Below are 27,677 nucleotides of genomic sequence, written 5' to 3' on the forward strand. Positions count from 1 at the left end.
GGACAAGGCGAACGTCAAGTCAGCCGGTCCATCCCGTCAGGCTTTTTGGCGATGAAAGCATTGGCCAAGATTTGAGAAAGCCCCGAGTTGATTACTGTTTCATTTGTGCAAGCGCTTCTCCTCTCTTGATTTTGGCTCGACTCGATTCGGCATCTGGCTAAGCTGTCCTCTTTTCCATCTCCTCAGGGGGGGCAGTCTATAAACCTGGATTGGTTGTCATGTGTCATGCAAAGAGAAACAGAACATCATGTCATTTCTAGATGCATTGCACAGCCCGTCTGCTCTACTTTACAAGTTCACCTTTACTTGCTTTCTGCCTTCCTACATCACATGGCAGGGTCGGAACATGAGGATCGAGACTGGAGATGTGGTGAGAGCAGGAAGCTTCATGTGGCGATTGTTTGGTCATTCTTCGGCGGAGGGAATGATGCATTCACGCGTGTCTCCTTTATATTTTGTATGTATTTGGTCCATTCGGTTATCTACAGTGTTCTCGAAATTCCTTTATGTCAATTACTAGGTAACATCATCAACAGTCAAGGCTTGTTTTTCATATCCAAGTTGGTTGAAATTTGGACATCTTTCCCGAGCTGAATGCCGAGATCAATTGCCATGTAATTGCTTTCGGAGTACTCTGTACATAACTTCGTCTTTAACCTTAGAAATTTGAAACGGGTTTCGGATTGCTCGGGACGGCGTCATACAGGTAAAGGCCAAGCAAAGCCTCTTTCCTCATCACACCCTCCCATTGTGAAACGGTCGATTATAAGCGATGCTTACTTCCATGTCCTTGCCATGAGCTGGTATGGGCGAAGATCTCCTCGATAACATCATCATGAAGCAGCAGCTCGCCCACAAATACTTTCAATGACTCAATCCTGCGATAATTACTTCACTCCCAATTACAAGCCCCCCGTTGCCGCAGATGGCTGGACCTACCGCCTGATTGCACAGGACCTTGCCCGGCCGAGGAGCCTCGTCATTGACTCGAGAGGTGCATTACTTGTCCTCGAGGCTGGCAATGGCATCAAGCGCATAACCCTCGAAGACAACGGCGGCACATGCCTCGCTGCTCGTGATGAGACCCTCCTCGTCCGGCATTCTGCTGTAAGTCGGGCCCTCGAACAGCGCTTACAACACGACCCGAAATCACCGACTAACCTTATCCAGCTGAATCATGGAATCGCCATTTCCGATGACGGGACCACTCTCTTCGCCTCCACGTCCGATGAGGTCTTTTCTTGGTCATACGACGCCGTCGACGGCATCGTCAGCGCCGCCAACCGAACCATCGTCGAGGGCATGCACAACTCGGGCCACACCACCCGCAGCCTCCTCATGTCACGCAAGTCTCCCGGCATGCTCGTCGTCTCCCGCGGCAGTGATGGCAACATCGACGAGCTCTGCTCGGACGAGTCGTCGGGCCATTGCCAGGTCCGCGCTTTCAACGTGACGGACCTGGTTACCGGAGCCGGAGACGGAGGAGGTCAGGACCCTCTCGACTTCACCACCGACGGCATCTTGCTAGGCTGGGGCCTCCGTAACTCGGTCGGTATCGCAGAGGACCCGAACGAAGGCGGCATCTGGACCGTCGAGAACTCGGTCGATAACCTGGAGAGGGATGGGGTCGATATTCATCGTGATAACCCAGCTGAAGAGCTTAACTTCCACGGCTCCCTCGAGGACTTGGTCCTTGGTGTGAATAACGGCAATGGTCGGGGCGCCAACTATGGCTACCCCGACTGTCTCGCCCTTGGGAGCACGGATGATTTCCCTCAACTCGGAGACCTGAACCCAGGAGACCACTTCCACGCGGCCGGTTTCACCACCCTCAACGACTCGGCATGTGAAGGTCGTGTTTCTCCTAGATTAACCTTCCAAGCTCATACCGCGCCCCTGGACATCAAGTTCGCCCCCGATGGTTCCGAAGCCTTCATCGCCTTCCACGGCAGCTGTGCGTGAAAAAGTCCCGCCATTTCCCTTCTCACCTCCCTCCCCCGTTTATACCCCCCCCCCCCCGGGGTTCACATATTTCTCCCAAGTTTTTGGTTAAAAAATTCCGTCACCTAACCGCGCGCTTTCTTAGGGAACCGAGACGATCCCGTTGGCTACAAGGTCTCCAGTGTTGCTTTCGACCGCCGCGGCTCTCCCGAGGTCTCCGCCGACAGCAATGCCGCAATGGTCGACGTCCTCAGCAACCAGGATCTCTCCGACTGTCCCGCCGGCTGTTTTCGTCCCGTTGGCCTCGCATGGGACGATCAACGGAGGCTCTACGTGACTTCGGATTCGACGGGCGAGATCTTTGTTCTCCAGAGGTCATCCGACTCGGGGTCTGAGGCTTCGCCTTCACCTACCTCCACCCCCGATGCGGCGCCTGCTATGGGATTTCCAAACATGTGGGTTTCCTTGGTAGCATTAGCCATACCCATGGTCATGCCGCTTGCCGCTGGGTTCCGTTTCTTGGCCATTGGAGCGTAGAGTCATGTCATGCCTAAGGGCTGAGCCTATTTTGGACGCGAGAAACGATGAGAATAAGGGTTCAAGTTGAATATTGGCGTGATCTCGTGAGACTTGGGCATTCCGAGATTGTGGAAAAAGCAAAGGCAGCCAATGCCATGATTTCTTCTTCCGCTTTTAGAACCTGAGCCACGTCTGTCATTACCCGGGATAATAACAACAAGCCTAGACTGCTGCCAAAAACGCCCTGCTCATGTAATGTGCACTTCCTCCCTTTTCTACCGAAGATATTTCCCGATTCACCCCGTTTCGCCTCCTCGTTTACTCCTCAAGAGTCTTCACGCATTGCCACTCCCCCCTGAGATTTTCCTTCCACAGAGTGACCTTATTGTCCTCGCCGCTGACGGCGAGGACGTTTCCGCTGAGAGACCAGCTCACACGCCAGACAGAGGTGTCAAAGTTCAGCACCTTGCAGTTCCACTGACCCTGCGAAGAGGAATCCGACGTCCAGATGCGGACCGTCTTGTCCTGGGACGCTGACGCGATGTACGACTTTTGCAGCACGGTGGGCGACCACGACACGTCGCGCACCCAATCGGTGTGGCCGGTGAGCGGCTCGCCCTCGAGCTTGTACGACTGCGAGGCGGGATCGAAGGCCCAAATCTTGACGAGGTTGTCGCACCCGCCCGTGACGAAGCGGCGGGGCGAGGCTCCGGCGGCGGGGGGGGGAGGCGCGCCCCCGGAGACGATGCTGCCGGGGGCCGGGGCGGGCGCCCACGAGACCGAGTTGACGCCGAGGCCGTGGGCGGGGAAGATGGTGTGGTCGTAGTTGGAGTCGCGGAACTCGAGCACGCTGACGTTGCCGTCCGAGGAGGCGCAGGCGAGCAGGCAGCCGGCCTCGTGCGGCGCCCATGAGACGATGTTGACGGACGCCTTGTGCAGCGCAAAGTCGAAGATCTTCTGCCACCCGTTCTGCTCCCGCCAGATGAGCACCTTGCCGTCGTAGCCCGCCGAGGCCAGGATGTTGCCGTACTTGGGGTGCGCCCATGAAACGCACCACACCGCGCCCTCGTGTCTATAGTCACAGAATCAACTTCCGTGTCAGCAGAGTTTCATCCGTTATTACTCCTCCCATTTTGTCTTCTTTTCCTGAAGGGGTCCACACGTCTCCTACCCTTTTAGTGTCTCTAGGAGGCGTTGCGAGTCGCCTTCAACCTCGAAGATCTTGATGGTGCGGTCGCTTGAGCATGTCGCGAGGCGTCGGCCGTAGTAATCGAGGACAGCATCGTGCTGTGCAAGGAGGAGTGGAAAAACAGCTGTTAGTAGGGTTAAAGTGGCATAGCGTAGCGACAGAGCTCGTGTGTATTGTTGTTGGGGGAGAAGGGGGTCAACGGGAGCTCGCTCACAATCATGTCATCGTGACCGGAATTTGATATGACCTGGGCAGCTGCCTATACGAAAGAATCAACCATTAGCATCTTTATAAGCACCACAGTGAATCCGCCGAGTTGGTGGTCTCTTAGCAGTCCTTACCATGGTTGCGCTCTGGAGGGGCGGGAGGCAGACTCTCTAGAGTCCAATTGTTCCTCGAAAGACCAAAAAGAGCAGCGAATTTGATGTTGCCGAGTAGTAGCGCCTACTACCGTAGTCTGCTGAAGGGGAATCTGAGATGAGAATAAGAAGATGGTGAAAAAGTGGTGGATGATTCGAATAATGGAAGTCGTTATTCCTGCCGGTTGCCTTGCATGCTCCAGCGAGCTCGTTCGGCCAGCTTGCCCGTACCTCTGATCCAAGCACCGTCTGGAAGCACGTTACACACTGTGTTTATACTGTACTTATCGGATTTGGGTAATACCGATGACTACGGGTCATATATATCCCGGTTTCCGACTTCCCGGTTTAGACCGAGGTAGATCCACAGAACCGCCACTTACACATGACCGTGAGCATCACGACCATGGATAGGTGAAGAACATGAACATAACGGCAACCTTTTCATGATCGTCCCGCCAGCACCCATTTATGGGGTTTGAGGATGCCTTCAATACAAAGGCCGATAAATGCAAATATTTCTGCGACTACCCCGGGGCAGCGGTTCCTCTTTCTATCCTCTCTGAGCACCACGGAGCACCACGGAGCACCACGGAATCAAGATCCCTTATCTGCCGTGTGACACCAAATTCAACCTGAGCTTGCTCCTTCCTCGCCATCCTTTCTCTTACAACAATTGTTTTTGAGAAATTTTATAATATCACTGAACTAAGGACCATCAAAACATCCCCAAATTTGTCCACTCCATACCTCCTGTCTTGGGCAGTCTTCATAGCCTTTCCCCCGCTTCATCTCAAGGCTCCTGAGATTCAAGACTATGGCAGATACGTGTGGAGGCTCCACTCCGCTGAAGAGCTTTACTCAGTATGGCTCTCAGGATCGAAGTCTACAACAGGATAGAGTCGTCCACGGCCCTGCCGCGGCGGGACCATCGGTACGTCTCGGGTTCTACCTCTCTTCTTCGCCCTAACTTGTCTAACCGTTGAAACAGACCTTCCGATCAAATGGACCCGCTGCCTCTGGACAGGCGAGCGCCAGCTACCAAGCCTTCACGGCTGGCAACGTACTAAACGCACCAAGTCTGCCCGCCCCCGGTCTATTTTCCGGGCAAGGCCCGGAGGCATATAGTGGTCACTCCGTTCGACATGGCACTCTTCTTACCGGGCTTGAGGCCCGGGCAGGCATGGAGCACCCGCAAGCCAATAATTCTCAGGTCGCCAGTCGAGTTGAGGTAGCTTCCTGGGCCCATGAGTTTCATAGGCTGGCTCCAAACGTAGCTGTTCCTGGTGCTGGAATTGCCCCCAGCCAGCATCAAGGCATGGGAGGCCCAGCTGCCCATACCCAGTACGCACATAGTTTTGTGCCTCCCGCGTATCACTATCCTGCGCCTCCGCCCATGCTGCCACAGCAGACCTGGGCGTCACACAGCCCCGTCGTCGGCAACAATGTCTCTAGCTCGGAGACTCGGAGCATGCGTGCCCCTGAGGAAGATTTCGACGACGCAATGAATGCGTGGATGAGACTCCATGGTCCCAAGGATCAAGAGACGAGAGAAAATGTCGACGCCATCATGGAGTCGATGGCTGAACAACTGGAAGCTGGCGAGCGCTCTGGTGTTGCCACTCGTACTCTCCCTGACGTGGCGAATCTGACCTTGGAAGATACTACTACTACCCAAGTCAACTCCGCGCCCATCTCGGCCGCAAACGGCACTCTTGACACCGTCACTGCCTTGCCAGTCACTAGTCCAGTCATAGCACAGAGTGACAACCAGTCAACCGGCACTGCGGATACGGAGACGAAGAATCCCGCCCGGTCGGAGATTGCAGAGGCGGCAAGACAACTTCTCGAGGTTATCTCCCATGAAAAGGGGGACAAGTGGAAGAATTCGCGTTTCGTCTCCCTGATGCAAAACTTCAGCGACGGATCTAAGGACATCATTGACAACGAGATTCGGGAGGTTGGCGATTCCTCAGTTAACACGGTATCCCAAGCTGATGAGAAGGTGAGTTGGCCGTCACTCAAAACTCTGCTGTTTCAAATTTCGCTGACTCTTCCCTTTTAACAGACCACGCCTTCGCGTCCGGAGAAGGGCAAAGGACTAGAAACTGCGAGTTAAGACGGCGGTGAATATGAGGGGAGGTTCAAACACGATACCCAAGGTGTTCAAGGAGCATGAGATAGATGTTCACTGATAGAAGGACTAGTGCCTTCTAGGTTCCCGGCGGTTCCGATGGCTGACGGTTGGTTTGCTTGCTGTATTCACCTTTCAACAGCATCACAATGGGAGGGGCCAAAATACCCGAGTTGTATTGATGATTGCTTTAGCATCTGGGAACCCATCACCGAAGCATGGCTAGACTACATGAATACGGTCTACGGGGCAGTAGATATGACTTGGGCAGTTGAGACATGTTTGAGAAGACGGTCGTAGCACAGGAAATTCGATCATCCTCCATGGAATGAGTCCCGTTATAGTAAGCTCTCGCGCAACAGTCAAAATGCTCCGGGCAGGGTTGGACGGCAAAAGACGGTCGTCCTGAAGCCCATGTGAGTTCAGAGTTCTCACTGGGCCTCATACCCTTTAAAGTTTGCCCGGTTCCCTGGGTTCCTGTGCTTGAGACAGGTTGCGATCCCCCGTAAACTTCCCCGATGGTGGAGAGATCGGGCACTGGGGGAGAGTGAGTGGTTGGCCTGTTTCGTGCGGGCCCTTTGCGTCCGCTACCTCCAGGATCTTGCCGTGGTGCCGCATCGACGGAATGAACATGCCGTAGCCACTTTGAAACCCTTGTCCTCGTAAAGTGAGTCATTTTTTCGATGCTTCCAATGGATGGGATTGATAGGCCAATTCAAGCTGTTTCAAAGGAAAAAGCGAAAGCATCGCGATCCAGTTTATTTCTTCTTTTTTTCCCTTACGTTGTATATTCCCCTCTTCATCCCCTTTAGTGTACTATGTCCAGCGGACCGGGTAATCATCGATGGGCGTCGCAGTGGGAACCTGAGATGGAGAATTCCCTCAACTTATGGGACCTAGCGCACCATACCCACCTCCCGCTCCTTCGTGAGGAAATTCAATGAGGGTAAAACGAAATGACACGAACGAAGAGGACACTGAACGGGAGCGGAGACAACATCACCATGGATCATGGCAAAGAAAGGAATGATTGGTTTCACCAACCCGATAAAAAACATCGTCCTTGCTTTCCAGTCAGGGATGTTGTGCTACGTACGTTGTAATTACTCCGTACTCCTTACTCCGTACACGTGTAAATTACCTACCTAGGTAATTAAGCTGCATCCTCCTGGCCGTTGTCCTTGTTGCCGTTTCCAGTAGGCCGGATGAAGCCAACGGCTCGCATAGGTAAGCAGCTGACTGTACTTCGTACTTCGTAATACGTCGTAAACAGCCAGAGCGAGCACCAACAATTGTGCGCCCCTGGATTTCACCCTGTCGATTTCAGTGGGTCGTGCTTGCCCATTTCCAGCACACCGAGGGAACAGTGGAGGCTTGGTTTGGCGCTATTAAGTGTGAGTCATAGGACACACTGACACGATTGGTCAGATGCACAGGACGGTCCCAAACAAGACAGGGGTGGCTGCAAGTCCACAGTACCCGGCGAGACCAACCGAGCGGGTACTCTTGCAGGATGCTTGCAGCAAAGAGTACATCTGCATATGGTGGGCTCATGTAGCCTGCCCACATCGTGCGCCCTTCGGCTGCGAATGTGTGGATCCCCTGAGGACTTTTCCCCGCGCCCTGAGGCCCTGCACAGGCCGAAAGCTGCCTGTGGGAAAAGTTTTTTCTTTTTTTTTCTTTTTTTTTTCTTTTTTTTTTCTTTTTCTTTTCTTACAAAACCTGGAGTGCTCGCACCCCCGCCTTTTCCCTCTCTTTCTTTCTTCTCTTTTTTGCTCCAAACCAAACCGCTCAATCAACATCATCACATCACAAGTATTAGCATAATCGTCGTCAACATGTGGTAAATCAACAACTACACAGTTGTTCTTGTGTCTCAACTCCAGGCACAATTTCGGAACGTTTAGAGCTCCCTCTCTCAACATCCTCCAAAATTTCTACGCTGGATTTTCCAGTCGTCATAACGGATTCCCAATCAACATGGCTTCCCTCCAGTACCTCCAGCCTGCCGGCACCATCCGCGCAACGTCAACTAGTCGAACATCATCCACAACAGGACTTTGTCTTGTTCGACCAGCCCGCTCCACGCAACCGGCAACATAACCAATCAGACAGTCTCTTCGCGGTCCCTACTGCTCCCCATCGCCGCCACTCGTCGCATCATCAGAATCGTCAAAGCTTCTCTCCCTCTATTGGCAACCACCAAGTAGCCCAGGTCCAACATCAACCTACGTGGTATCCCACGCCATCACCTGGTAACAGTCGCGTATCCGCCTCGCCTCAGGCTGCGCAGCTCTACGACTTGTCAGCTTCCACCTCGTCCACCGCTCTACAGCGTCGCGGTCACCCATCCCGTCCTCCTGTTCCGCTTTTCTCGCACGGCACATCTGCTCAGCAGACACCGTCGGTCGCCAAGATGAGCATTGCAGGTAATTACCACAAACATTCTGGGATTGCAGTATTCATAAGCTCACACAAGATGCTATCAGAACTTGACGACTTCACCGGGTTCGAGGGTGGTGCTTCCACCGCCTATTCGTCCCCGGGTGCTCCCGCGGTGTTCGACGTACCCGGCGGCTCGAACAACATTGGCACCATCTCCCCTCAAGACCTGCTCATCCAGGATCCTTACATGTCAGCTCCGAACTCTACGGCGTTGACAGCCCTTACCTCCCCGTCTCTCTACGAGTCGCCTGACTTCGGCTATGACGTCTCGCCTGGCTTTGGCTCTACTGATTTCGATAACGGCTCCAACCAGTGGTTTTCTCTTTTCCCTGATCAGAGTACCGCTCCCGACGCACCCGCTCCTAAGCCCTCACCGGCCCAGGAGTCTGTCGAGATTGAGGCCGTGGTGGCGACTAACTCGTCCAGTCGTCGCAAGTCGGCCGGTTCTCCTCCGTCTGGCCGACACTCGTCTGTCGCTGGCGTCAGCTCTCGCAAGCGTGACAAGCCTCTGCCTCCTATTGTCGTTGAGGACCCCAGCGACACGGTGGCTATGAAGCGTGCGCGCAATACGCTGGCTGCCCGCAAGTCACGAGAGCGCAAGGCGCAACGGTTTGAAGAGCTCGAGGAGCGGATAAGGAAGCTTGAGGCCGAGCGCGATCATTGGAAGAACTTGGCATTGAGTAATTCCTCGGGTTGAGTGCTTTCTTCGATCTTTTGAACATGCTGTCTTTTACTTTGGTCAACCTGGGCTGGGGGTTAACTGGAGGTTAATTTCCAGACTTTCCTTTCTCTCTATTGGGTTTTCGGTAATATCCGCATCTGGCATCTCGTCCCAGGTTTAGCTTTCCGTCCCTGGCGACTTGATTTACACAAATATCAGTTTCTATCTCGATACGTTGTGCATATCGTGGCTCCTAGTCCTTGCATAGACCACCTTCCTCCGCTGCTGTTATAAAACCATCTTCCAACGTATCGGCGACATTTGATGTCACCCTTCTGTCAATGGCTTCTCACGCACTGCGTCTTTAGGTGCGACAGGGGAGGTGGCATATAGGCCCCGTTCTAATTATATGCACCATTCTAATCATCAACCAAAGAATACCAGGCGGCGACGATGCGAGTAGACCCGTTAAGCGTACGGTATCCCAACAACGGGGTCTGTCATGTGTGCATTTTTATTTCTCGGCAGACATAGAGTCGTCGGAGTCGGCCAGCTGTCAAGACGACAGAAATTAATGGTTTCCCCAAATCTCTTCGTTCACTTGACTCGGTTAGGGTTCTCCCTACGAAGCACCTATGGCCTTGTGGCATACTGTATTAGACATACTGTGTAGTCTAACGAATACTGGGCCAGGAATATTACATAACCCTCAGACAAGACAATGTCTGTAGCCTCATAGAGCCAGAGGCTGCACAGTAAGGAATCCATTTTATTATACTGTATGTTGATTTCCACCAAAATCGATCTAAAATGGTCTCGGTACCTTAATCCGACGCCGCTGAGTCACCGGGTACATCCACAAGCCTTCCCAATCAAATCACCGTTGGGGACTCTCCGCAATCGGAAGCAGAGGTACCGGACCGTTGGGAGGGGCTTACACTTTTTTTTGGCGGGAACGAGTCGAGTCAGCACAAGAGCTGGGACCCCTCGCTGACACCCTTTGGAGCTTCGAAAAGTAGAAGACTTCGACCCGGATGAGCACGCTCAGTTACTAACTTGCATAAAACAACAACAAGAAAATAGTTTTGTTGTCAGCATCCATTCGACAATGAGCAGACCCAATGGGTCGGATCCGACTCGGATCAACATCCTGGGTCAAGACAGCATCATCGTCGACCATGGCATCTGGCTCAACTTTGTGAGTCACGACCTCCTCGAAAACATCAAATCGTCCACCTACGTGCTCGTCACCGACACCAACCTATTCGATATCTATGTCCCGGCCTTTCAGAAAGCGTTCGAAGAAGCCGCCGCCGCCGCCAATGTCTCCGCTTCGTCACGTCTCATCACCCTGGCCATTCCGCCTGGGGAGGTGTCCAAGTCTCGCCAGACCAAAGCTCATATCGAGGACTGGATGCTGTCACAAGAATGCACTCGTGATACCGTCATCATTGCCCTCGGGGGTGGTGTCATTGGTGATATGCTTGGATACGTCGCTGCCACCTTCATGAGGGGTGTTCGCTTCGTTCAGGTGCCTACCACCCTGCTCGCCATGGTCGATTCCTCCATTGGCGGTAAGACGGCAATCGATACACCTATGGGCAAGAACTTGGTCGGTGCCTTCTGGCAACCCGCTCGCATCTACATCGACCTCACCTTCCTCGAGACCTTACCCGTGAGGGAGTTCATCAACGGTATGGCCGAGGTCATCAAGACCGCAGCCATCTGGAATGCCGACGAGTTCAGCGCTCTCGAAGCCAACGCGCCCCAGATTCTTGCCGCCGTCAAGTCCAAACCTGCCTCCGGCGAGCGGCTTGCTCCTATCCGAGATATACTGAAGCGCATTGTCCTCGGTTCTGCCGGAGTTAAGGCTCAGGTCGTCTCCAGCGACGAGAAGGAAGGCGGCCTCCGTAACCTGCTCAATTTCGGCCATTCCATTGGCCATGCCTATGAAGCCATCCTAACCCCACAGCTACTACACGGAGAGGCTGTCGCCATCGGCATGGTAAAGGAGGCGGAGCTGGCTCGCTTCCTGGGCGTTCTCCGGCCCGGCGCCGTCGCCCGGCTAGTTAAGTGCATCTCGAGCTACGACCTCCCCACGACCCTACATGATAAGCGAGTCGTCAAGTTGACGGCCGGCAAGAAATGCCCCGTCGACATTCTCCTCAAAAAGATGGCGGTCGACAAGAAGAACGATGGCAAGAAGAAGAAGATCGTCTTGTTGTCGGCTATCGGACAGACCTACGAGCCCAAGGCCACCGTGGTCGAGGACCGTGCTATCAGATTCGTGCTATCTGCCGCAACTCGCGTCACCCCTGGCGTCCCCGAAAAGCACTCCACGACGGTGACACCACCGGGGTCTAAGAGCATTTCGAACCGGGCCTTGATCCTCGCCGCTCTGGGTCAGGGAACCTGCCGCATCAAGAACCTCTTACATTCCGACGATGTCGAATACATGTTGTCTGCCATTGGCCACCTTGGCGGGGCGACCTATACCTGGGAAGAAGGGGGCGAGGTGCTTTGTCTTCAGGGCAAGGGTGGTCAGCTCCATGCCAGCAAGGAGCCCCTCTACCTTGGAAATGCCGGGACCGCCTCGCGATTTCTCACAACCGTCGTTGCTCTTTGCTCTCCCTCCGACGTCTCCTCCACCGTTTTGACCGGCAATGCTCGGATGCAAGTCCGACCCATCGGACCCCTTGTCGATGCGCTGAGGAGCAACGGTGTCAAGATCGACTACCTGGGCCAGCAGAAGAGCTTGCCACTTCGCGTGGACGCTGCCGGCGGCTTCGAGGGTGGTGTCATCGAGCTGGCTGCCACGGTCTCGTCTCAGTACGTGTCGTCCATTCTTATGGCCGCGCCTTACGCAAAGCAACCTGTCACTTTGAAACTGGTGGGCGGCAAGCCCATTTCGCAATTCTACATTGACATGACCATTGCCATGATGAAATCCTTCGGGGTACGTGTCCAAAAGTCGGAGACTGAGGCCCATACCTACCTCATTCCCCAGGCGACCTATAAGAACCCCGAAGAATACACCATTGAGAGCGACGCCAGCTCGGCGACGTATCCCCTTGCCGTCGCCGCCATCACCGGCACATCTTGCACCATTCCCAACATTGGCTCGGCTTCGCTACAGGGCGATGCGCGCTTCGCCGTAGATGTTCTAAGGCCCATGGGGTGTACCGTGGAACAGACAGAAACGTCTACGACCGTCACTGGACCGCCTATCGGGGGGCTGAAGGCCATCGATCACGTCGACATGGAGCCCATGACCGATGCCTTCCTCACCGCGAGCGTGTTGGCTGCGGTGGCGTCTGGCACCACCAAGATCAGTGGCATCGCGAATCAACGTGTCAAGGAGTGCAACCGCATCTCGGCCATGAGGGACCAGCTGGCCAAGTTCGGTGTCGAGACGGATGAATTTGATGATGGTATTATCGTCACCGGACGGAATCACCAGACCCTCTTGGAGCCACGCGATGGGGTCTACTGCTACGATGATCACCGGGTGGCCATGAGCTTCAGTGTTCTGTCGACCATTGTTCCGCAGCCAGTGACGATTCTCGAGCGCGAGTGCACGGGTAAGACGTGGCCCGGCTGGTGGGACACTCTCTCCCAGTCCTTCCGTGTATATCTGGACGGCGTCGATCAGCACCCTACCGCGCACGACACTAAATCGTCCTCGAACCCGGCGAATCGGTCAGTGTTCATCATTGGCATGAGAGGCGCTGGGAAGACGACGGCGGGTACTTGGATGGGCGAGCTTCTGAAACGCCCATTCATCGATCTCGACAAGGAACTCGAGGAGAGGGCGGGCATGACGATACCCGAGATGATCCACGGTTCTATGGGTTGGGAAGGATTCAGGCAAGGCGAGCTTGCTCTGCTGCAAGATGTGATGGAGAAGCAAGGACACGGCCACATCTTTTCTTGCGGCGGCGGCATCGTGGAGTCGCCAGAGGCCCGCAAGCTCCTCAGCGCTTATCGCGAGAAGGGCGGCTGTGTGCTGCTCGTCCACCGCGACACGAAGCAAGTGGTGGAGTATCTCCTCCGAGACAAGACGCGCCCTGCGTATAGGGAGGATATCGAGGACGTTTATCATCGCCGGAAACCTTTCTACGAGGAGTGCAGTAATTTCCAATACTTCAGCCCCCATACCGCCACCTCGGTCGGGTCCACATGCATCCCCGCGGACTTTAGATGCTTCGTCGATGCCGTCTGCGGCGACGACTCGAAGGTGGCCAAAGTCATGAACAAGGACTTGAGCTTCTTTGTTTCGCTGACGGTGCCAGACGTCGGTGCGGCCATCGACGTGATCCCACAGGTCGTCGTGGGTTCGGACGCTGTCGAACTGCGGGTTGACCTGTTGCAGGACCAGGATCCCGAGTCGGTCTCGAAGCAAATTGCCCTGCTGCGGTCTGCTGCACAGCTCCCGGTTATTTTCACCCTGCGAACGGAATCCCAAGGCGGTCGGTTCCCCGACGAAGCCTATGACCAGGCGCTCGCTCTCTACCAGGTGGCGCTCCGCATGGGGGTCGAGTTCGTCGACCTGGAGATGACCTGGCCGGACAAGATCCTTCAGGCAGTGACGGAGAAAAAGCACCGGTCCCGCATTGTGGCATCGCACCATGATCCCCAGGGCAACTTGTCGTGGAAGAACGGGTCCTGGATCCCGTTCTACAACAAGGCGCTGCAATGGGGAGATGTGATCAAGCTGGTGGGGGTCGCCCGCACCATGCAGGACAACTTCGACTTGGCCGCCTTCAAAGCCGAGATGCTCGCGTCGCATTCTACTCCGATCATCGCGCTGAACATGGGCACGGCCGGTAAGCTGAGCCGTGTTCTCAACGGATTCCTCACACCGGTGTCCCATCCCGACTTGCCGTTCAAAGCAGCGCCTGGGCAGCTCTCAGCGGCCGAGATTCGCCGCGCTCTCGCTCTCCTCGGGGATATCGAAGCACGTTCCTTTTACGTTTTCGGAAACCCCGTATCCCAGTCGAGGTCACCCGCGCTGCATAACACACTGTTCCGACTCACCGGACTGCCGCACAGCTACTCTGCGGTAGAGACGGACCAGGCCGACCCGACGGTGCGGGAGCTCATTCGCCGGGCTGATTTCGGAGGTGCGTCCGTCACGATCCCGCTCAAGTTGGACGTTATGCCCCTGGTCGACGAGATCTCCGAGTCGGCAAAGATCATCGGCGCAGTCAATACCATCGTCCGGCTGGCAAGCAAGGACGGAGCGCGGCCGCGTCTCCTAGGCGACAACACCGACTGGAGCGGCATGGTACACTGCCTCAAGTCGGCCGGCATCTCGGGCCCCGGCCAAACCCGCGGTTCCGGCATGGTGGTCGGCTCGGGCGGGACTACCAGGGCGGCCATCTTCGCGCTCCGGTCTCTCGGCTATGCGCCCATCTACCTGCTCGCTCGCAATGAGCAGAAACTGGAGACGATCAAGGAGTCATTCCCGCCGGAGTACACCCTCGAGATCCTCAGGGGTCCTTCTGACGTGGCGGCACAGCCGTCGACGCCGAGGGTGATCATCAGCACGATCCCGGCCGACAAGCCCATCAACCCGTCAGTGGCCGAAACTCTGACGGCCGTGCTGTCGGCGCAGGCCGCTCCGACGGACAGCCGCGTGCTTATTGAGATGGCCTACCAGCCGCGCAACACTGCCGTCATGGGCATGGCCGGGGAAGCTGGGTGGAAGACCATCCCTGGAGCGGAAGTTCTTGCCGCGCAAGGGTGGTACCAGGTACGTTCTTCGTAATCCTTTTTTCTTCTTCTTGACTCCCATTATTGACTAGTTGCGTGACAGTTCCAACTGTGGACGGACATCGTCCCTCGCTATGCGGATGCGCGGGCGGCTGTAAATGGGGAACCCGTTCCTGGAGTGCCCTTTCATGGATAAAGAAAATACGGAAAGACGGGGAGAAAACCGGTCAGGGTCGGGTTCTAGCCTAGAAACTCGGGGAGGTTGAGGAGTAAGGAGGCAAAAAGAAAAAAAGAAAGAAAGAAAGAAAGAAACCCAAAAGCGGAAAACTGGCCACTGAGCACATGACTTAGGTTTCCATGTCTGGGAGCAAACACGAGCAGACAAGATATCCGGCATTAAGAACATTGAAAAGGACAAGGGACAAGGGACAGTGGACACAGAATCGAATGGAGTATATTCTTCTACGACAGGAAGGTAGGATATATATCCACCCTTTTCTATCACGTCCCGTCAGTATCATTTTAGATATTACCCGTGGACAGTTCTAACAAGGGCGTCATAATATTCCTCTCCTATGCACTCTTGATACAGAAAATCGAGGGAACGAATCTTGCGCTGGCTCAAGTAGGCCACGAGTCTATTTGTTTCCGTAAAGGCTAACCCTCCCAAAACGCCAGCCTGTTGACCACGCACTCAATGCTCGATACAGAAAAAGAAAATCAAAAAAAGAAACACAACAACTCGAGCAGCGAGCGTGATAAAGAAATAAGAACCGCTCGCTGGACATGAGTCTCCCATTGCTGTGTCGTTGTGGTATCGTATCCCCACCAACTTCACATCCGGAAGAGAAAACAAGCCAAAATGACAAACCCAAACCCCTCAATTCCCGCTGTTTTCTATAGGTTGTTTTTGTATAATTCCCGTTGTTCGTCTTTGCTCATCAAGCCTCATGTCGTCATTACATGCCGATTTCCCCAGTTTGCCCCGTGTCCCTTTTCGCGCCGATGCAGCCCAATTTTTGCTGCCGTCTTCCCCAATGGATTTCTCAGTCTAAGTAAAAAAGAAGAAGAAAAAAAGGAAGAAAAAAAAAAGGCAAGAAACAAAAAGGACACGCTGGTTGTACAAAGCTCCCCTGGAAACGCAGTGGAGTTGGTTCATCTAATTATGATAAGGTGGAATAATGCTTCCTCGGTGAATAAAAAAACATTGTTTTTTGGGGGGGATTGTACACGCCAGCGCGAGCCGGACTTGAAAAAATTGACGTCTAGATGATGCATTCCCGGGACCCATCGGATGAGATGAAAGGGGTGTGTGATGTAGGCGAAGAGAGTCCCCTTGGAGATGAGGTCAAAACCAAAAGCATCATGACGGAAGAGATGGGTTTTGCAAAAGGTGGAAATGATGTCGTTGATGATGATGCGGAGAGGGTGTGTGTGTGTGCGTGTGTGATATGGGGCAAGAATGATAGAAGCTAGCCTGGCCGACGGCTCGTTCGGTTCGTTCGCATGTTCGTCGACGCTCGATCGGCAGAGGTTGAAAGATAAGGGTTGTTTGTGTGTGATGTGGAGATTTGCGAACTTGCTGTCTGCGGGTCCGCAGAGAATTCGAATCGAGCCATTGGATGGATGAGAAGGAATGATGTCATCCCTGCACGTGGACCGTGACCGATATTCAGGGTCTCCCCAATGATGTCACCCCACAGTAGCTGTATGTACCCCATGCCCGCTTGAAATGGATTCCCATGTTTCAGCCCACCCCACCCCACAGCAATGCGGCAGGGAGTGTTGCATGTGGTAAACAGGACGTCAATTGTTTCGTGAAGATCGCTCATGACAAGTCTCATTTTTCTCTCACGAAGCCAGAAACGTCTTGCAGGAAAATCCAATTCATCGTCTTTTCGCCGTCATTTCCTGCCGATCGCTGTGTCATGTGTCACTGAGCTCCTTTCCTGACGTCTCTCGATCGCCCGGGGCGTGCCAGGTGGAGCAGCATGGGCGGTCGGGTCCACTTTTTCCCGTGCTCGTACCGACGACGCATTGTGCCGCCCATATGACGTTCTCGGTGTCCAATTGGGTTGGAGGTACGGTTGGTACGGTTCTCACCCCCTCCTCCCATCAGCTTACTGGTTTGGTTTTTTTGGCAGAAGTGCGTTCCAAGTGCGTTCAGTTATGGTTACCGCGTCGTCTGTACTTGCTGGGGAGCTCCACATCGGGATGACAGACGCGGTAATGCCTGGTAAGCGCATCGGCCCGGCTGAACGTCTTCTCTTCCGTGCAGAGATTGCACCGGACCTTCTGCTTCCGCGCGTTGTGAATCGTATCTTCGTGCCGCGTGAGATCGTAGGGACGAGAGAAAATCGTGTTGCACGGCTTTCCAGTGCCGGGGTTGATCCGGTCACAGCGGTGAGGGCCGGCCTGCGTGTCCACAACGGCCTCTTCTGCTGGCGTGGAAGAAGTATGCTCCGCCCGACGAGGGCCCGTGCCTTGAGAATGGCGGTGACCCTCCCGCTTATGCTTCTGGAGAAGCGCGGGCGTCTCGAACCGGAGAGTGCAGCCGTGATATGTGCAAGTGTAGGTGCCCCCGTCGGCCGAAGCACCCGCTGGCTTCTGCAAGCTGACAGGAGTGCCCAGCGCGCTGGGCGAGCTCGATTCGACGGAGCTCAGACGAGCGGGAGAATTTTGTTGCTGTTGTCGCTGTTGTCGCTGCTGCTGCATCTGTACATGCTGCTGCTGCTGCTGTTGATGCTGCTGTTGCCGAGGCTCTGCAATAAAGGGATAGTGTTGGGGGATGTGCATATTGGCCGACAGTTGGGAGGTGGGGTGCATAAACGAGAAAGAGACATCGTTGACTTGGTGGCCCCCATGCCTCTGGAACATGGAAAGCTGGTCATTCGCCGGCGTCATCTTGGACATTTGGTCCATAGCCCCACCAAAGCTCGCATCCGGTTGAGGGAACAGGGGAGCATAGTTGCTGTCCTCCGACCCTGGGAATTCGAGCATGGCATCCTTGGGGGAAATCGTCTCGGGCGTCTCATGCTCGGACTTTTGTTGCTGACTCAGGTGGTGCCTCATCATCAGCGCATCTTGTTCTGCCTTTTCCCTCTCCCTCATCTGATGTGCCGAGTTGAAAGCGAACCGCGTCGGTGGCAGGGAGTTGGCGAAGTTGCTGCTGTTGGCGTTCACGTTCTGGACCATCGGAGAGTCCTGGCGCAACGGCGACCTCTCTCTCGACACTACCGAACTGGCAGGCGAGTGAGCCGTGCTGAGATGCTGGTTGTTCGCAGCGTGTAGCCTCTGCGAGAAGACGTCGCTGCTCGGCGACATCGCCACCTGGCTCTGCTGCGGTGACGACGACGACGTGATCGTGAAGTTGGGGTTGTAGAGCTCGTCGCTGTAGATGTCCGTCATGGTACGATCAAGCTTGGGGGGATCATGGAATGTGTCTGCGTCGAGATCATTTAGCGTGCTGCAGAGGACCATGGTCGGCCACAGGGCCGTCTTACTCATTGTTCTCCTTCTATTGCAGTTGTTGTCCTCTTCGGACTCGCCCTGCGTAGGGGTAGCCGGTGAGTCACCGCCGACCGAAGAGCTCGCCACTGACCCCGGGTGCGACCGGTTCTGGCCGGTCGTGAACTCGGGAGTCGGGAGCAGCCCGCCCCTCTCGGTCCTCGCCCGCTGGATGGGTATTGTCGAAGGGTAACCCATCTCGGGGTGCTCAAGGTTGTTCATACTGTGGTAACCAGTGTACAAGCCGTCCTGTGCTGAGAGCGACTTCGCCAGATCGTAGTATTGATTTGCTTCCTCGTGAATCTGCATGTCGCCAAAGCCATCACCGGCCGGGTCGATAGCGATCTGCGGGTTAGCAATGGTGGGGTTGTACGGCGACGCTGGGCCTGTCGACCCCAGTGACGAGAGAGAGGACTCCCGCTGATGCGACGTGCGCCCGAACACCCTGGGACCGAACTGCTGCGCAGTTAGGGACCAAGGCTCCGTCGGCATGGGCTCGGAAAGTTGGCTCAGATTGCTCGCGAAACTATCGATGCCTGCCGAGGGCCCAGGTGTGCTAGGAAATTGGCTGTAGTCACTCTGGCTTTGGCTTCTTCGAAGGGCTGATACTGAGGTCGCGTCAAAACCTGGAATGGGGATGGCAGTTTGTTGCCAGAATGGATATTTCTGTAGTGAGGATGTCGAAGATGGTGATGATGATAGAGAAGGAGGGGTAGTATAGGATACAGGCCCGTCGGAATCTAGGTCGTGCGTTGAAGAAGAGTGGGTTGCCTGGGGATATAGTGTCTGATGCCGTTGGGACAGCGAAGAGAACTGTTGTGATGGATGTTGACGAGTGGAAATCTGCTGTGGATGACACACAATGGTAGGTGGATTAGAGGGCATCATGTTGTTGTGACGACGTTTGATCAGGGAAGGGATTAGAGTGGCATGGCGAAAAGATGGCGACGGTGGCGAGAAATGGGACACTCGACGGCTAATATAATGCGCCAGTGTGATGCTATGGAAAGCGATAGTCGACTACGGAGCTCCCGTCGGCTTGCAGGGTCCTAGCGTGGGTCCTCGATCGTGGTGGGGTGGGGTTGGTGGGTGGGTGGGTGGGTGGGTACCGGAGAAACCAGCCGTGCTGTCGGGAGTTTGAGGACTTGGGACTCATCGCTACGTGTAATAACTGTGAGAAGCTGTGCTGCAAGGGTACATGGCGGAGGCCCCCGCCGATGTATCTTTTCCGGGTTTTGGGAGTACCGAAATAAGGTACTCGGGATACGAGGGTACAATGACACAATATCGAGCTAGCCATGACTGGGAAGGATTGGTAAGCCCAAAAGGGCCTGACCCGACCGCCGTACCCACCCAGATCGTAATTAGTACGAAGTCCTCCGTGGTCGAATTCAATAATTACACTACCCCGTACCTTGAGGTAATATGCATGGTTTGGTGTTCCCGTCGACCAGAACACGCAAGGCTCTTGGCCCACTATTACTACGGTGATGTAGCGCGCCATAGGCCCCTCTCAATCGTTTACTGAGTAGGTTATAGCTTCTGATGTACGTTGCATGAGGCCGAAGGCTCTCGGAGACTTCACCGGACGCCATGGTCGCCCCGAAGCAAGCAGTTCGGAGCACCCACAAACCAATATCCTCATACTATACAAAAGACCTGGTAAAACCGCATGTTCTACGAGTTCTTCTCGGAGTATAACTTCGTCGGTTCCTCAAGCTCTCTCGTCCGGCCGTTAGGGTGACCAAACGGTTCACTAAATCGCCTCGAAAAGGCCTCCAGAACGAGTTCACCTGACCACGGCAGGCAGCACGTTCTTGTCCAAGTCGCCGGGGAGTCACTCGTCACCAAGCTTGCGGCCACGAAAGACGGCAGGATACGAATCGCATAATCATGACATTCACCGGTCGGACTACGGAGTACATCGTAAGGCTTCAAAGCTCCCATGACAGGTGGGCAGATCAAAATATCAAGTAGCGCCTGTTTTCCCCCAGACGCCTGGTTCGACCCTCGTTTCATTCGTCAGCTGGGCTACCTAGACGTCAGCACACCCAGGGTTGCGGTGCTGCAGCCGAGGTACTATTCTCGCCCACACCTCATCATGTTCTCCGTCGAGATTCACCCTTACGCCTCTGACTGTCCAACGGACGTCACTCGAGAGCCGAGTGGTCGGGCATGATCACGCAGGAGACAGCAAGAACACGTTGACGGGTAAAAAGATTGAAAGGTGGGAGGCCTGGTACTGAGTGGGTCCATATCTGAGAGTCAGCGAATCAAAATTGTCGCATGACGTGCGTGACTCAGATTCTCAGCTGGAACACACCCAATCATCTCTCTTCAATTTGTCTGCCCATTTGCAACCAATCGAGCGACCCAACCTGGAGCCAGGACCCGCGATTTCCGCGGATGACTCCGTCGACTCTGTCTCCGTTCTCCGGCTACTGCCACGAAGCCGATGCACCGCCGCACTCTGTCCCAAGACACCAACCTTGTCTTAACTTCTTGACTTCACGGGGTCCTCGCCATTGCCGAACGTCCGATCCACATGCCGAAGCAAGCCACATGGTGGCGCTCTTCTTTTTTTTTTTTTTTTTCTGCAGGTACACCGGACTGGTCGAAATCTGTTTTTCCTTCCAATAATCTTCGACTCTACTCGGTGGGATGGATATATGTAGGATCCCTCTCTACCGGAGATACGAGAACCAGGACGAAAAAAAAAACCTTCGCCGTGCAGCAAACAATTCTCATCCACTTATCCAAGTCTGAAAGAAGTCTTCAGCTGAAAAGTTCGTCCAAAATACGCGTTCTCCTGTTACGGTAAAGCTGGGCCTTACGAATGGCGTTCATTCCCGGTCAACGCCTTACTCGTGCTCAACCAACCACAACGAGGCATTACCTGTTCGATACGTGGTTGTTGTGGCGCATTCGTGTACTATACCTCATATCTCGTACGTTAGATTCAGTCGCATGAAGTATTCGTAATCATTTCGTGCCTACCTTAACTGAGAACCTACCTGGATAGTAATAACCTGCAACCGTGCCGGTCAAGTCTCCACGCCCATCTGCGCCTGTTGCTTTCTGCAAGTCTCATGACCCGAGTTAAAGGAACCCAGCGACACTGACGGCTCAATATCGACCGATGGCCCATGTGATCAAGATTTTTCGCATACTCCTTGGCACTGGGCCGTGAAGGTCTGGACGAAGAGTTTGGCCGCATGAAAAGGGACATCCCCGGATCCGAGCTCGTTCGCGGCCAGCCCAGACCACTCAGGCCACAGACAAAGTGGGGCCACTTGCGAAGTATCACCTTAAAGTGTAGAACACTGAAAAATCGTACTCAACGCTTTTTTCTGGCCTTCTGGCCAATAAATTGCCTCGTATGCAATTCTCTCGCATTCAAAAAATAAACCCCTGCATCAGGTCCTCGATAGGCCAAGCGGTCCACGACAATCTAGGCTGCCTCACCTTGGGCAATCTGGCAGAATATGCATTATTGGATATGCCCCTTTCTCTCAATTCGGCTCAATCGGTTTAACCTGCAAAACGCAGAGTGACAACGGGGAAACAATGCACCATGGTACCAGCTGAATGGACATGATGTACCGCCCTTCGGCTGCAGACGACACGGTTGTCGAGCCATTGGCCAAGGATCTAATGGAAGAAGACGCACCGAAAGTCCGGTCGCAGCGGGCCTGGCCGCACGGCACCTTGTACACCTGAGCAGGTCCATCAGGTGTCCTGCTTCTCGTGTCTCCGACGCGCGGCATCCTCAAATCAATCCTGACCTGAAGGCATTCTTTCGGCGCAACTTCTTTTCCAAAGACCCCAACTTGGTCATGATTTATTGGCTTTTTATCAGCGCTGCCTAAGAGGCATTGCTTCGCAAAATATGTCACGAGTTTACACTGCTCACTCGAACGGCCCGCCCCGTGCGCATATGTATGGCGTTTCTCGGTGTCCTTCTGTCGCACGACTTTGCCTGATGGTGAACACCTTGTTGGGCAAGTCAGAATGGAAGTGGAGAAACCGGATTGCCATTCCTAGACCTTTTCCGGTGTCCATACCTTCTGAGCTTTCAACTTTTGACGCTCGGTACACCTGTGTAGCTAATGTTAAGTTCTCTCGCGACGTGGAAAGAGGAGCAGCGAGTTCTTCGCAGAAGAACGTATGTCTCTCGTTTCCGTGTATTATCTCGCCGGTGTCGGAATGTTGTCCGATTTACACAAGCGAGCCAGATCCCGCAGTTGATGAGCTTGAGAAAATTGACTGCATGGCGGGAGGGCGAGAAATGGAAGTTTCGACATTCGTCAAGATATGACAGTAATGTACCGACCGATGAGCGGAAGATCTTCGGAGTTGCGAGGGGAAAGGGGGAAGAAGAAGAACCGTGGTTCTTGCTGACCGAGAGTATGCGATTGCGGGTGGACGAAAACGATTTTTGGCCATCGTTCAAAGTCAACTGGATTAGGTCGAAACGTTCCCGATTTACGAAGTGATTGGAGCTTCCATCCGTATTGGGTGAAATTTATGGTCGCATCACGTGGCCATGCTAAACTTAGGCAAGCGGGGGCTTCAGCCCTGCGGAATCTTCGATCTTCCCGTCTCACGAATGAGGCATCCTTGTATCCTTGTATATATTAGGTAGCCCACCCCTGGCACGCACAGAGTAAGCGTACCCTAGTATTGGGTCGTCTCGGTAGAGCCGGTGAATCCTCCGTGGCTTTCCGGCCATGTCCCGTAGCTTCCCTACGATACACCACTGTCATGCAGAGCCTCTACGGAGCTACTCCGATTGCGCGTTTTGGCACCGGGGAAGGAATAAAGTGTCACGTCTACCTTATATGTGACACTATATCACTCAGTCGCTAAGACCCAGCATGGACACCGTCCTGTTCTTCCTACAGGCAATACCTTGGACTAGGATCCGGATCATCAAACACTTCAATTAAAACTGCACTCGCGCTCGCTTGCAGTCAGTGGTTTCGAAAAGATTTCTCGACTGGGAAAATTGAAATACTTATCTGTGATTCCGTCACTTAGGCGGTTGATCGTCGTTGAATTGTAGGTTTCGGGGAATCGGGGTCATGCACGTGGCTTTGGACTTTACAGAGTAGTGCTCGTGGTGGATGGCTGCCCGCTGTAGACGGAGTATGTCCGACGGAACATGGTTTCATGGTCAAATGACCGGCCTACCTCGCCTCTCTCGTGAAATGCAAAGGTAGATCTTAGTCCTTGTTCAATCGTTTCTCTGAGTTTGCGATGCCCAGCTAATTGGACACTGGTAGCGAGGGGACTGTTGGTGCAGGATTGTTCCGTACAACCCGGCTTCAAGTCTTAGCTAACCAGCTGCCATTATTGATGGAAATCACGTTCCGATGCTGCTTCATCCAGTGTTCTACTCTTCTTATCAATGCATGCGCCCTGATACCGTGAGATCGCCGGACAGGTTGTCGGATTCCTACTATCAGGCAAGCCATGAGTGAAGCGTGAAACATAGTGCTGATTGAGGCTAACTGGATTATCATGTATCTGTGTCAACTCCTCTTCATTGCAAGACAACAAGACCAGGATACGGAACAGAGTGAATTCTATGCGCCTCTTCTTTTTTCTCTAAGCGGGGTGGTGGCAGCAGTAGTCGGTGTGCTGGACAACACGGAACACCAACCGCCATACTATGAATAGGCCATGCGTGAACACTGGGGTTTAGTCCCTCATCCCTTACCGTACGGCTCTTCACTGCATATTCAGTAGTCAAACCAACGCCGCAGACATGTTCCAGTTCTATCCTTGACGTGGAATCGTGAGTCACGGCCGCCAGGTCTCGTACGTCGAGGAGGCTCGGTCGGGGAACTGGTGACGTGGCTTTCCAGGGGCGGAATGTACCCTTTTCTGGTGGTTGATGCCTTGACGGGAGCGTTCATCTTGCTCGAGGGTGGTAGTTGTGGCGCAACTTCTATGCAATCGGCCTAAATCCGTCAGGACGGTCATTATAGTGGATTATATGAACACAAATACACCACGAGGTGCAATATCTATCAACACATATCCAGGCAGGAAAGTTCGTATACCGAGATATACGCAGTAAAAGCAGGCATCGCTACACTCAGCGTCGGAACTGACAAGGAGCCCGGTGCTCCTCGTATAGAACCTTCTTTAGCACCCCCGATCACTCAGGTCAGCCTAAATCTCAGGACCCCATACCGCGTCGTAAACAGAACAACCGACATCCCCAAATTTAGACACATGGCATTCTGTATTCTAAGCATCTTTTTATATTTGGAGTAAAGGGTCACATGTACACAGATCAGAGGTGACATAGCGGTCGCGCCTTAGAATGTGACCATGATCGCGATGTTGCCTCAGATACAACCAACTACCTTCACCCCTCTTGGACCACGACTTGATCAGCGGTAAGGATGAACTCGGAACACGATGACCCATTCGATATACCCATATGAACTTACAGAAAAGCAAACCCAAAAAAAAACCCAGGCAGCCCCATTATGTCCGGATATTAGACCTCGAAAAGGCCGCTTAAGTCCAGGTTATGAATATCTGGATATTGGCTTGGCCCATCAGATGAATCACACCCACACGAGCACGCCTCACGATACGGACTCACTAGCTCTTGGACATTTCCCGACAGAGTCACAACATCGGATATAAAACACCCCTGGCCATGTAGATAGGTTTTGTACGTCGTCTTGGCGCACTCTCCAGGCACCAAGTTCACTGCGTTCCGACATGTCCCATCAGCCACATCGGCAGAGCGGTTGTAGCCTGCCATGTCCTGACAGAACCAGCTTATGGCTACTGAGATGTCTAGCTAGGTAGAGTCATAGGCAGACATAGATATTTGTAACCAACCGCACAGGAGGTTGGTCGCCCATTAGTATGGCTGGACGCGTCACGAAAGGCCAGAGGGAGATCTTCCAATATAGCCCTAGCCAAACTGCCCAGTAGGAGTCACAACGCATAGGGCCCAGTGGATGCAAAGCGCATGGTTTCTAGACGCGCAACGCGTGCATAAACAAGAAAACCACACACGTGAACCAACAAGAGAAAAACACCAAGTGCCAAGCAGGCAGGAATAATGACCAACATCATGCGTTGTGAGGTATCAATTAAACACCCTCGAGTAAATCCATGGAAGCCCAATTCCCATATGATACAATAAAAACAGCCCAAAACCCAGCCGATCCCAAGTCATTCATGCCACAGAACACCCGCACCAAGGGGCCCATTTGATGCCAGCCCCTAGAAAATGCCCACGCGTCGGGTTTGAGTCACGACACGCCCGCGCAAACAAGGGGAAAAAAAAAACATCGTAACAGACGTGCCCACAAAACATTCCACCAATTCTTTAACCACCGAAACCGTAGAGGGTACGGCCCTGGCGCTTGAGGGCGTAGACAACGTCCAATGATGTGACGGTCTTGCGCTTGGCGTGCTCGGTGTAGGTGACGGCGTCACGGATGACACCCTCGAGGAAGGACTTGAGGACACCACGGGTCTCCTCGTAGATCACTGTAGGAAAACATGGGTTAGGCAACTGTGGTCTAGGCCAAGAGCGCCCACCGGGGGTTAGAGGCATAACTTACTGGCAGAGATACGCTTGACACCGCCACGACGAGCGAGACGACGGATGGCGGGCTTGGTGATACCCTGGATGTTGTCACGAAGAATCTTGCGATGGCGCTTGGCACCACCCTTGCCGAGACCCTTGCCGCCCTTGCCGCCTGTTGACGGTTAGTGATGAATGCCTTCGAAGCATACAATAGATGGGGAATGCAACTTACGTCCAGTCATTTTGATGTATTAAAAGTGGGAATGAAGATTTGAGATGGAAGTAGAGGCTCAACGGAACCGTTGATAGGTAGTGCACGAAGTTATGTGTGGGGTGGACGTTGACGGAGGTGTGAAGAGGATGAGTTGGGGATAAATGCAGGTAGCGGGAGGCGGGGGAGACATTTATATTGGGAGGGTGTGGACGCGTCTTTCAGCGGGATCAGTCACCCCGTCCCCTCAACGCTTACCGTGTACTGGAAAAACAGGGGGTTCGGTACGTACCGCCTCGTGACGCGGATGTGGGGCTCTCCCTTTATCAACATGCGAAAGCTCTGTTTCTGTGAACCGTGCGCGACGGGTTTGAACTCAACTTTAAAAAGCCCTTATTTTTGATTGGACTATTTGAGTCCAAACTCTTGCATGATAGATTAGTAAGATACCTACTAGTAACGAAGTCTCCTCTTAGACACAATTACCTATTCGAGCACGAGGCGCTAGACAACGCCCGCGATGCCTAATCCGCGTCTTCCGCCATTTGGAGTGGGGTGGTTTGTCACAAAGTCATCTATGGAGTAATTAGTCGAAAGATGACTCTTTGTTACGATGTGTCTGTCACCGTCTACGAAACGTGGTGTGAATGGATCTATCTACCTATGTAGACCCCCCTCTCTTTCTGCATATGGAACCAGGTAGAAGAAGTTGGCCGACTAGGGCGCCTGTCTTGTCTCCGACTCCCGATGAGGCGATATCATGGTTCAGCATGCTGGCTGGCTGTTGGTGAGTCGTGACTACTAATGGTAAATTCGGAATGGGTCATGATATGGAATAAGTACCCAGAATGCGCTTGCCATGGGATTCTTGCCACTTCACGAGGGTTTGGGCCGAAGGAGGAAGTTTTCCACATGGATAACGCCCCATGGCATCCGTTCACACCACAACGGGTTCTTCCAACTGCCAGGTCGCCCCCATCAAATATGAATCGCATATGGCAAAAGCCTCATAGATATATTCAAACTTTCTACGTAATGTGGGCTTGCTATTTTGCAGCATGCCTCAGCCAGTTCTGCCTTAGGGGTTTTGTGAGGTCGGGGTAATAATAGGTACCATGTCGCGGACGAAATGATTACTTGCCATGCAGCTTCCCGATCTCCATTCTGCGACCACTAACCAGTGACCGCCGACTGCCGCAATGCCGAGTGCTGCAGGTGAAGAAGGTACGTACCTGCCTGCCTTTCGCTGGCGTTCCCCACACAAGCTGCGCTTGGGACCAAAAATGGTTCTAGGAAGGTGGACCAGGGACGGCTCCCTGGAATGGTAGCAGCCCGCAGGCAACAACCAATCAAAAATCGACCCCTGATACCAACGTCAACAAAGGCCACCAAAAAGCACTCGTTTTATTTTGCCAAATAGAACTCTCAT

General features: G+C 53.7%; 11 protein-coding genes across 11 annotated transcripts; 6 read left to right on the plus strand and 5 right to left on the minus strand.

The window, feature by feature from the left end:
* Positions 1-716: 716 nt before the first annotated feature.
* Positions 717-2,695, plus strand: SODALDRAFT_74041 (L-sorbosone dehydrogenase). Its single transcript, XM_028615636.1, has 3 exons — positions 717-1,107; positions 1,171-1,954; positions 2,087-2,695. The coding sequence occupies exons 1-3, from the start codon at positions 868-870 to the stop codon at positions 2,476-2,478; spliced, it is 1,416 nt and encodes a 471-aa protein (XP_028462734.1). The 5' UTR covers positions 717-867; the 3' UTR covers positions 2,479-2,695.
* On the minus strand, positions 2,534-4,193 carry SODALDRAFT_317432 (WD40 repeat-like protein). The gene is made up of 4 exons (XM_028609345.1): positions 3,991-4,193; positions 3,864-3,908; positions 3,632-3,747; positions 2,534-3,532 (listed from the first exon to the last, which is right to left on the minus strand). The coding sequence occupies exons 1-4, from the start codon at positions 3,991-3,993 to the stop codon at positions 2,779-2,781; spliced, it is 918 nt and encodes a 305-aa protein (XP_028462735.1). The 5' UTR covers positions 3,994-4,193; the 3' UTR covers positions 2,534-2,778.
* A 222-nt stretch (positions 4,194-4,415) lies between these two features.
* On the plus strand, positions 4,416-6,487 carry SODALDRAFT_353377 (hypothetical protein). The gene is made up of 3 exons (XM_028613640.1): positions 4,416-4,942; positions 5,000-6,013; positions 6,077-6,487. The coding sequence occupies exons 1-3, from the start codon at positions 4,826-4,828 to the stop codon at positions 6,125-6,127; spliced, it is 1,182 nt and encodes a 393-aa protein (XP_028462736.1). The 5' UTR covers positions 4,416-4,825; the 3' UTR covers positions 6,128-6,487.
* SODALDRAFT_74065 (hypothetical protein) lies at positions 6,213-6,886 on the minus strand. The gene has a single exon (XM_028615637.1). The coding sequence runs from the start codon at positions 6,816-6,818 to the stop codon at positions 6,351-6,353; it is 468 nt and encodes a 155-aa protein (XP_028462737.1). The 5' UTR covers positions 6,819-6,886; the 3' UTR covers positions 6,213-6,350.
* A 1,735-nt stretch (positions 6,887-8,621) lies between these two features.
* SODALDRAFT_284404 (hypothetical protein) lies at positions 8,622-9,284 on the plus strand (the record flags this gene model as incomplete). The annotated part of the gene is made up of 1 exon (XM_028608464.1): positions 8,622-9,284. The coding sequence occupies one exon, from the start codon at positions 8,622-8,624 to the stop codon at positions 9,282-9,284; it is 663 nt and encodes a 220-aa protein (XP_028462738.1).
* Positions 9,285-9,883: 599 nt separating this feature from the next.
* On the plus strand, positions 9,884-15,159 carry SODALDRAFT_337621 (pentafunctional AROM polypeptide; the record flags this gene model as incomplete). Its single annotated transcript, XM_028612711.1, has 3 exons — positions 9,884-9,891; positions 10,365-15,003; positions 15,067-15,159. The coding sequence occupies 3 exons, from the start codon at positions 9,884-9,886 to the stop codon at positions 15,157-15,159; spliced, it is 4,740 nt and encodes a 1,579-aa protein (XP_028462739.1).
* Positions 15,160-17,126: 1,967 nt separating this feature from the next.
* SODALDRAFT_353380 (hypothetical protein) lies at positions 17,127-18,962 on the minus strand (the record flags this gene model as incomplete). The annotated part of the gene is made up of 1 exon (XM_028613641.1): positions 17,127-18,962. The coding sequence occupies one exon, from the start codon at positions 18,960-18,962 to the stop codon at positions 17,127-17,129; it is 1,836 nt and encodes a 611-aa protein (XP_028462740.1).
* Positions 18,963-20,623: 1,661 nt separating this feature from the next.
* Positions 20,624-21,260, plus strand: SODALDRAFT_74177 (hypothetical protein). The gene has a single exon (XM_028615638.1). The coding sequence runs from the start codon at positions 20,757-20,759 to the stop codon at positions 21,108-21,110; it is 354 nt and encodes a 117-aa protein (XP_028462741.1). The 5' UTR covers positions 20,624-20,756; the 3' UTR covers positions 21,111-21,260.
* Positions 21,261-24,214: 2,954 nt separating this feature from the next.
* Positions 24,215-25,714, minus strand: SODALDRAFT_363625 (hypothetical protein; the record flags this gene model as incomplete). Its single annotated transcript, XM_028614573.1, has 4 exons — positions 24,215-24,436; positions 25,093-25,260; positions 25,343-25,477; positions 25,643-25,714. The coding sequence occupies 4 exons, from the start codon at positions 25,712-25,714 to the stop codon at positions 24,215-24,217; spliced, it is 597 nt and encodes a 198-aa protein (XP_028462742.1).
* Positions 25,715-25,833: 119 nt separating this feature from the next.
* On the minus strand, positions 25,834-26,207 carry SODALDRAFT_284805 (histone H4; the record flags this gene model as incomplete). The annotated part of the gene is made up of 2 exons (XM_028608484.1): positions 25,834-25,997; positions 26,072-26,207. Coding segments are annotated over 2 exons (300 nt in total), but the record flags the coding sequence as incomplete, so codon positions are not given.
* Positions 26,208-26,969: 762 nt separating this feature from the next.
* Positions 26,970-27,478, plus strand: SODALDRAFT_74230 (hypothetical protein). Its single transcript, XM_028615639.1, has one exon. The coding sequence runs from the start codon at positions 27,053-27,055 to the stop codon at positions 27,350-27,352; it is 300 nt and encodes a 99-aa protein (XP_028462744.1). The 5' UTR covers positions 26,970-27,052; the 3' UTR covers positions 27,353-27,478.
* The last annotated feature ends 199 nt before the right edge of the window (positions 27,479-27,677 follow it).

Source organism: Sodiomyces alkalinus, assembly GCF_003711515.1.
Source record: "Sodiomyces alkalinus F11 unplaced genomic scaffold SODALscaffold_12, whole genome shotgun sequence".
Classification (NCBI taxonomy): domain Eukaryota; kingdom Fungi; phylum Ascomycota; class Sordariomycetes; order Glomerellales; family Plectosphaerellaceae; genus Sodiomyces; species Sodiomyces alkalinus.

What these genes read in the sequence shown, in the direction of transcription:
- SODALDRAFT_74041 (XM_028615636.1), top strand. Translation starts at nt 868, where the DNA reads ATGACTCAATCCTGCGATAATTACTTCACTCCCAATTACAAGCCCCCC. An exon ending in TCCTCGTCCGGCATTCTGCT is followed by an intron (nt 1,108 to 1,170) that starts GTAAGTCGGGCC and finishes AACCTTATCCAG; the next exon opens with CTGAATCATGGAATCGCCAT. An exon ending in CATCGCCTTCCACGGCAGCT is followed by an intron (nt 1,955 to 2,086) that starts GTGCGTGAAAAA and finishes GCGCTTTCTTAG; the next exon opens with GGAACCGAGACGATCCCGTT.
- SODALDRAFT_317432 (XM_028609345.1), bottom strand. An exon ending in CCGGTCACGATGACATGATT is followed by an intron (nt 3,748 to 3,863) that starts GTGAGCGAGCTC and finishes CTCCTTGCACAG; the next exon opens with CACGATGCTGTCCTCGATTA. An exon ending in CTCCTAGAGACACTAAAAGG is followed by an intron (nt 3,533 to 3,631) that starts GTAGGAGACGTG and finishes CTGTGACTATAG; the next exon opens with ACACGAGGGCGCGGTGTGGT.
- SODALDRAFT_353377 (XM_028613640.1), top strand. Translation starts at nt 4,826, where the DNA reads ATGGCAGATACGTGTGGAGGCTCCACTCCGCTGAAGAGCTTTACTCAG. An exon ending in CTGCCGCGGCGGGACCATCG is followed by an intron (nt 4,943 to 4,999) that starts GTACGTCTCGGG and finishes CCGTTGAAACAG; the next exon opens with ACCTTCCGATCAAATGGACC. An exon ending in TATCCCAAGCTGATGAGAAG is followed by an intron (nt 6,014 to 6,076) that starts GTGAGTTGGCCG and finishes CCCTTTTAACAG; the next exon opens with ACCACGCCTTCGCGTCCGGA.
- SODALDRAFT_74065 (XM_028615637.1), bottom strand. Translation starts at nt 6,818, where the DNA reads ATGACTCACTTTACGAGGACAAGGGTTTCAAAGTGGCTACGGCATGTT.
- SODALDRAFT_74177 (XM_028615638.1), top strand. Translation starts at nt 20,757, where the DNA reads ATGACGTGCGTGACTCAGATTCTCAGCTGGAACACACCCAATCATCTC.
- SODALDRAFT_74230 (XM_028615639.1), top strand. Translation starts at nt 27,053, where the DNA reads ATGGTAAATTCGGAATGGGTCATGATATGGAATAAGTACCCAGAATGC.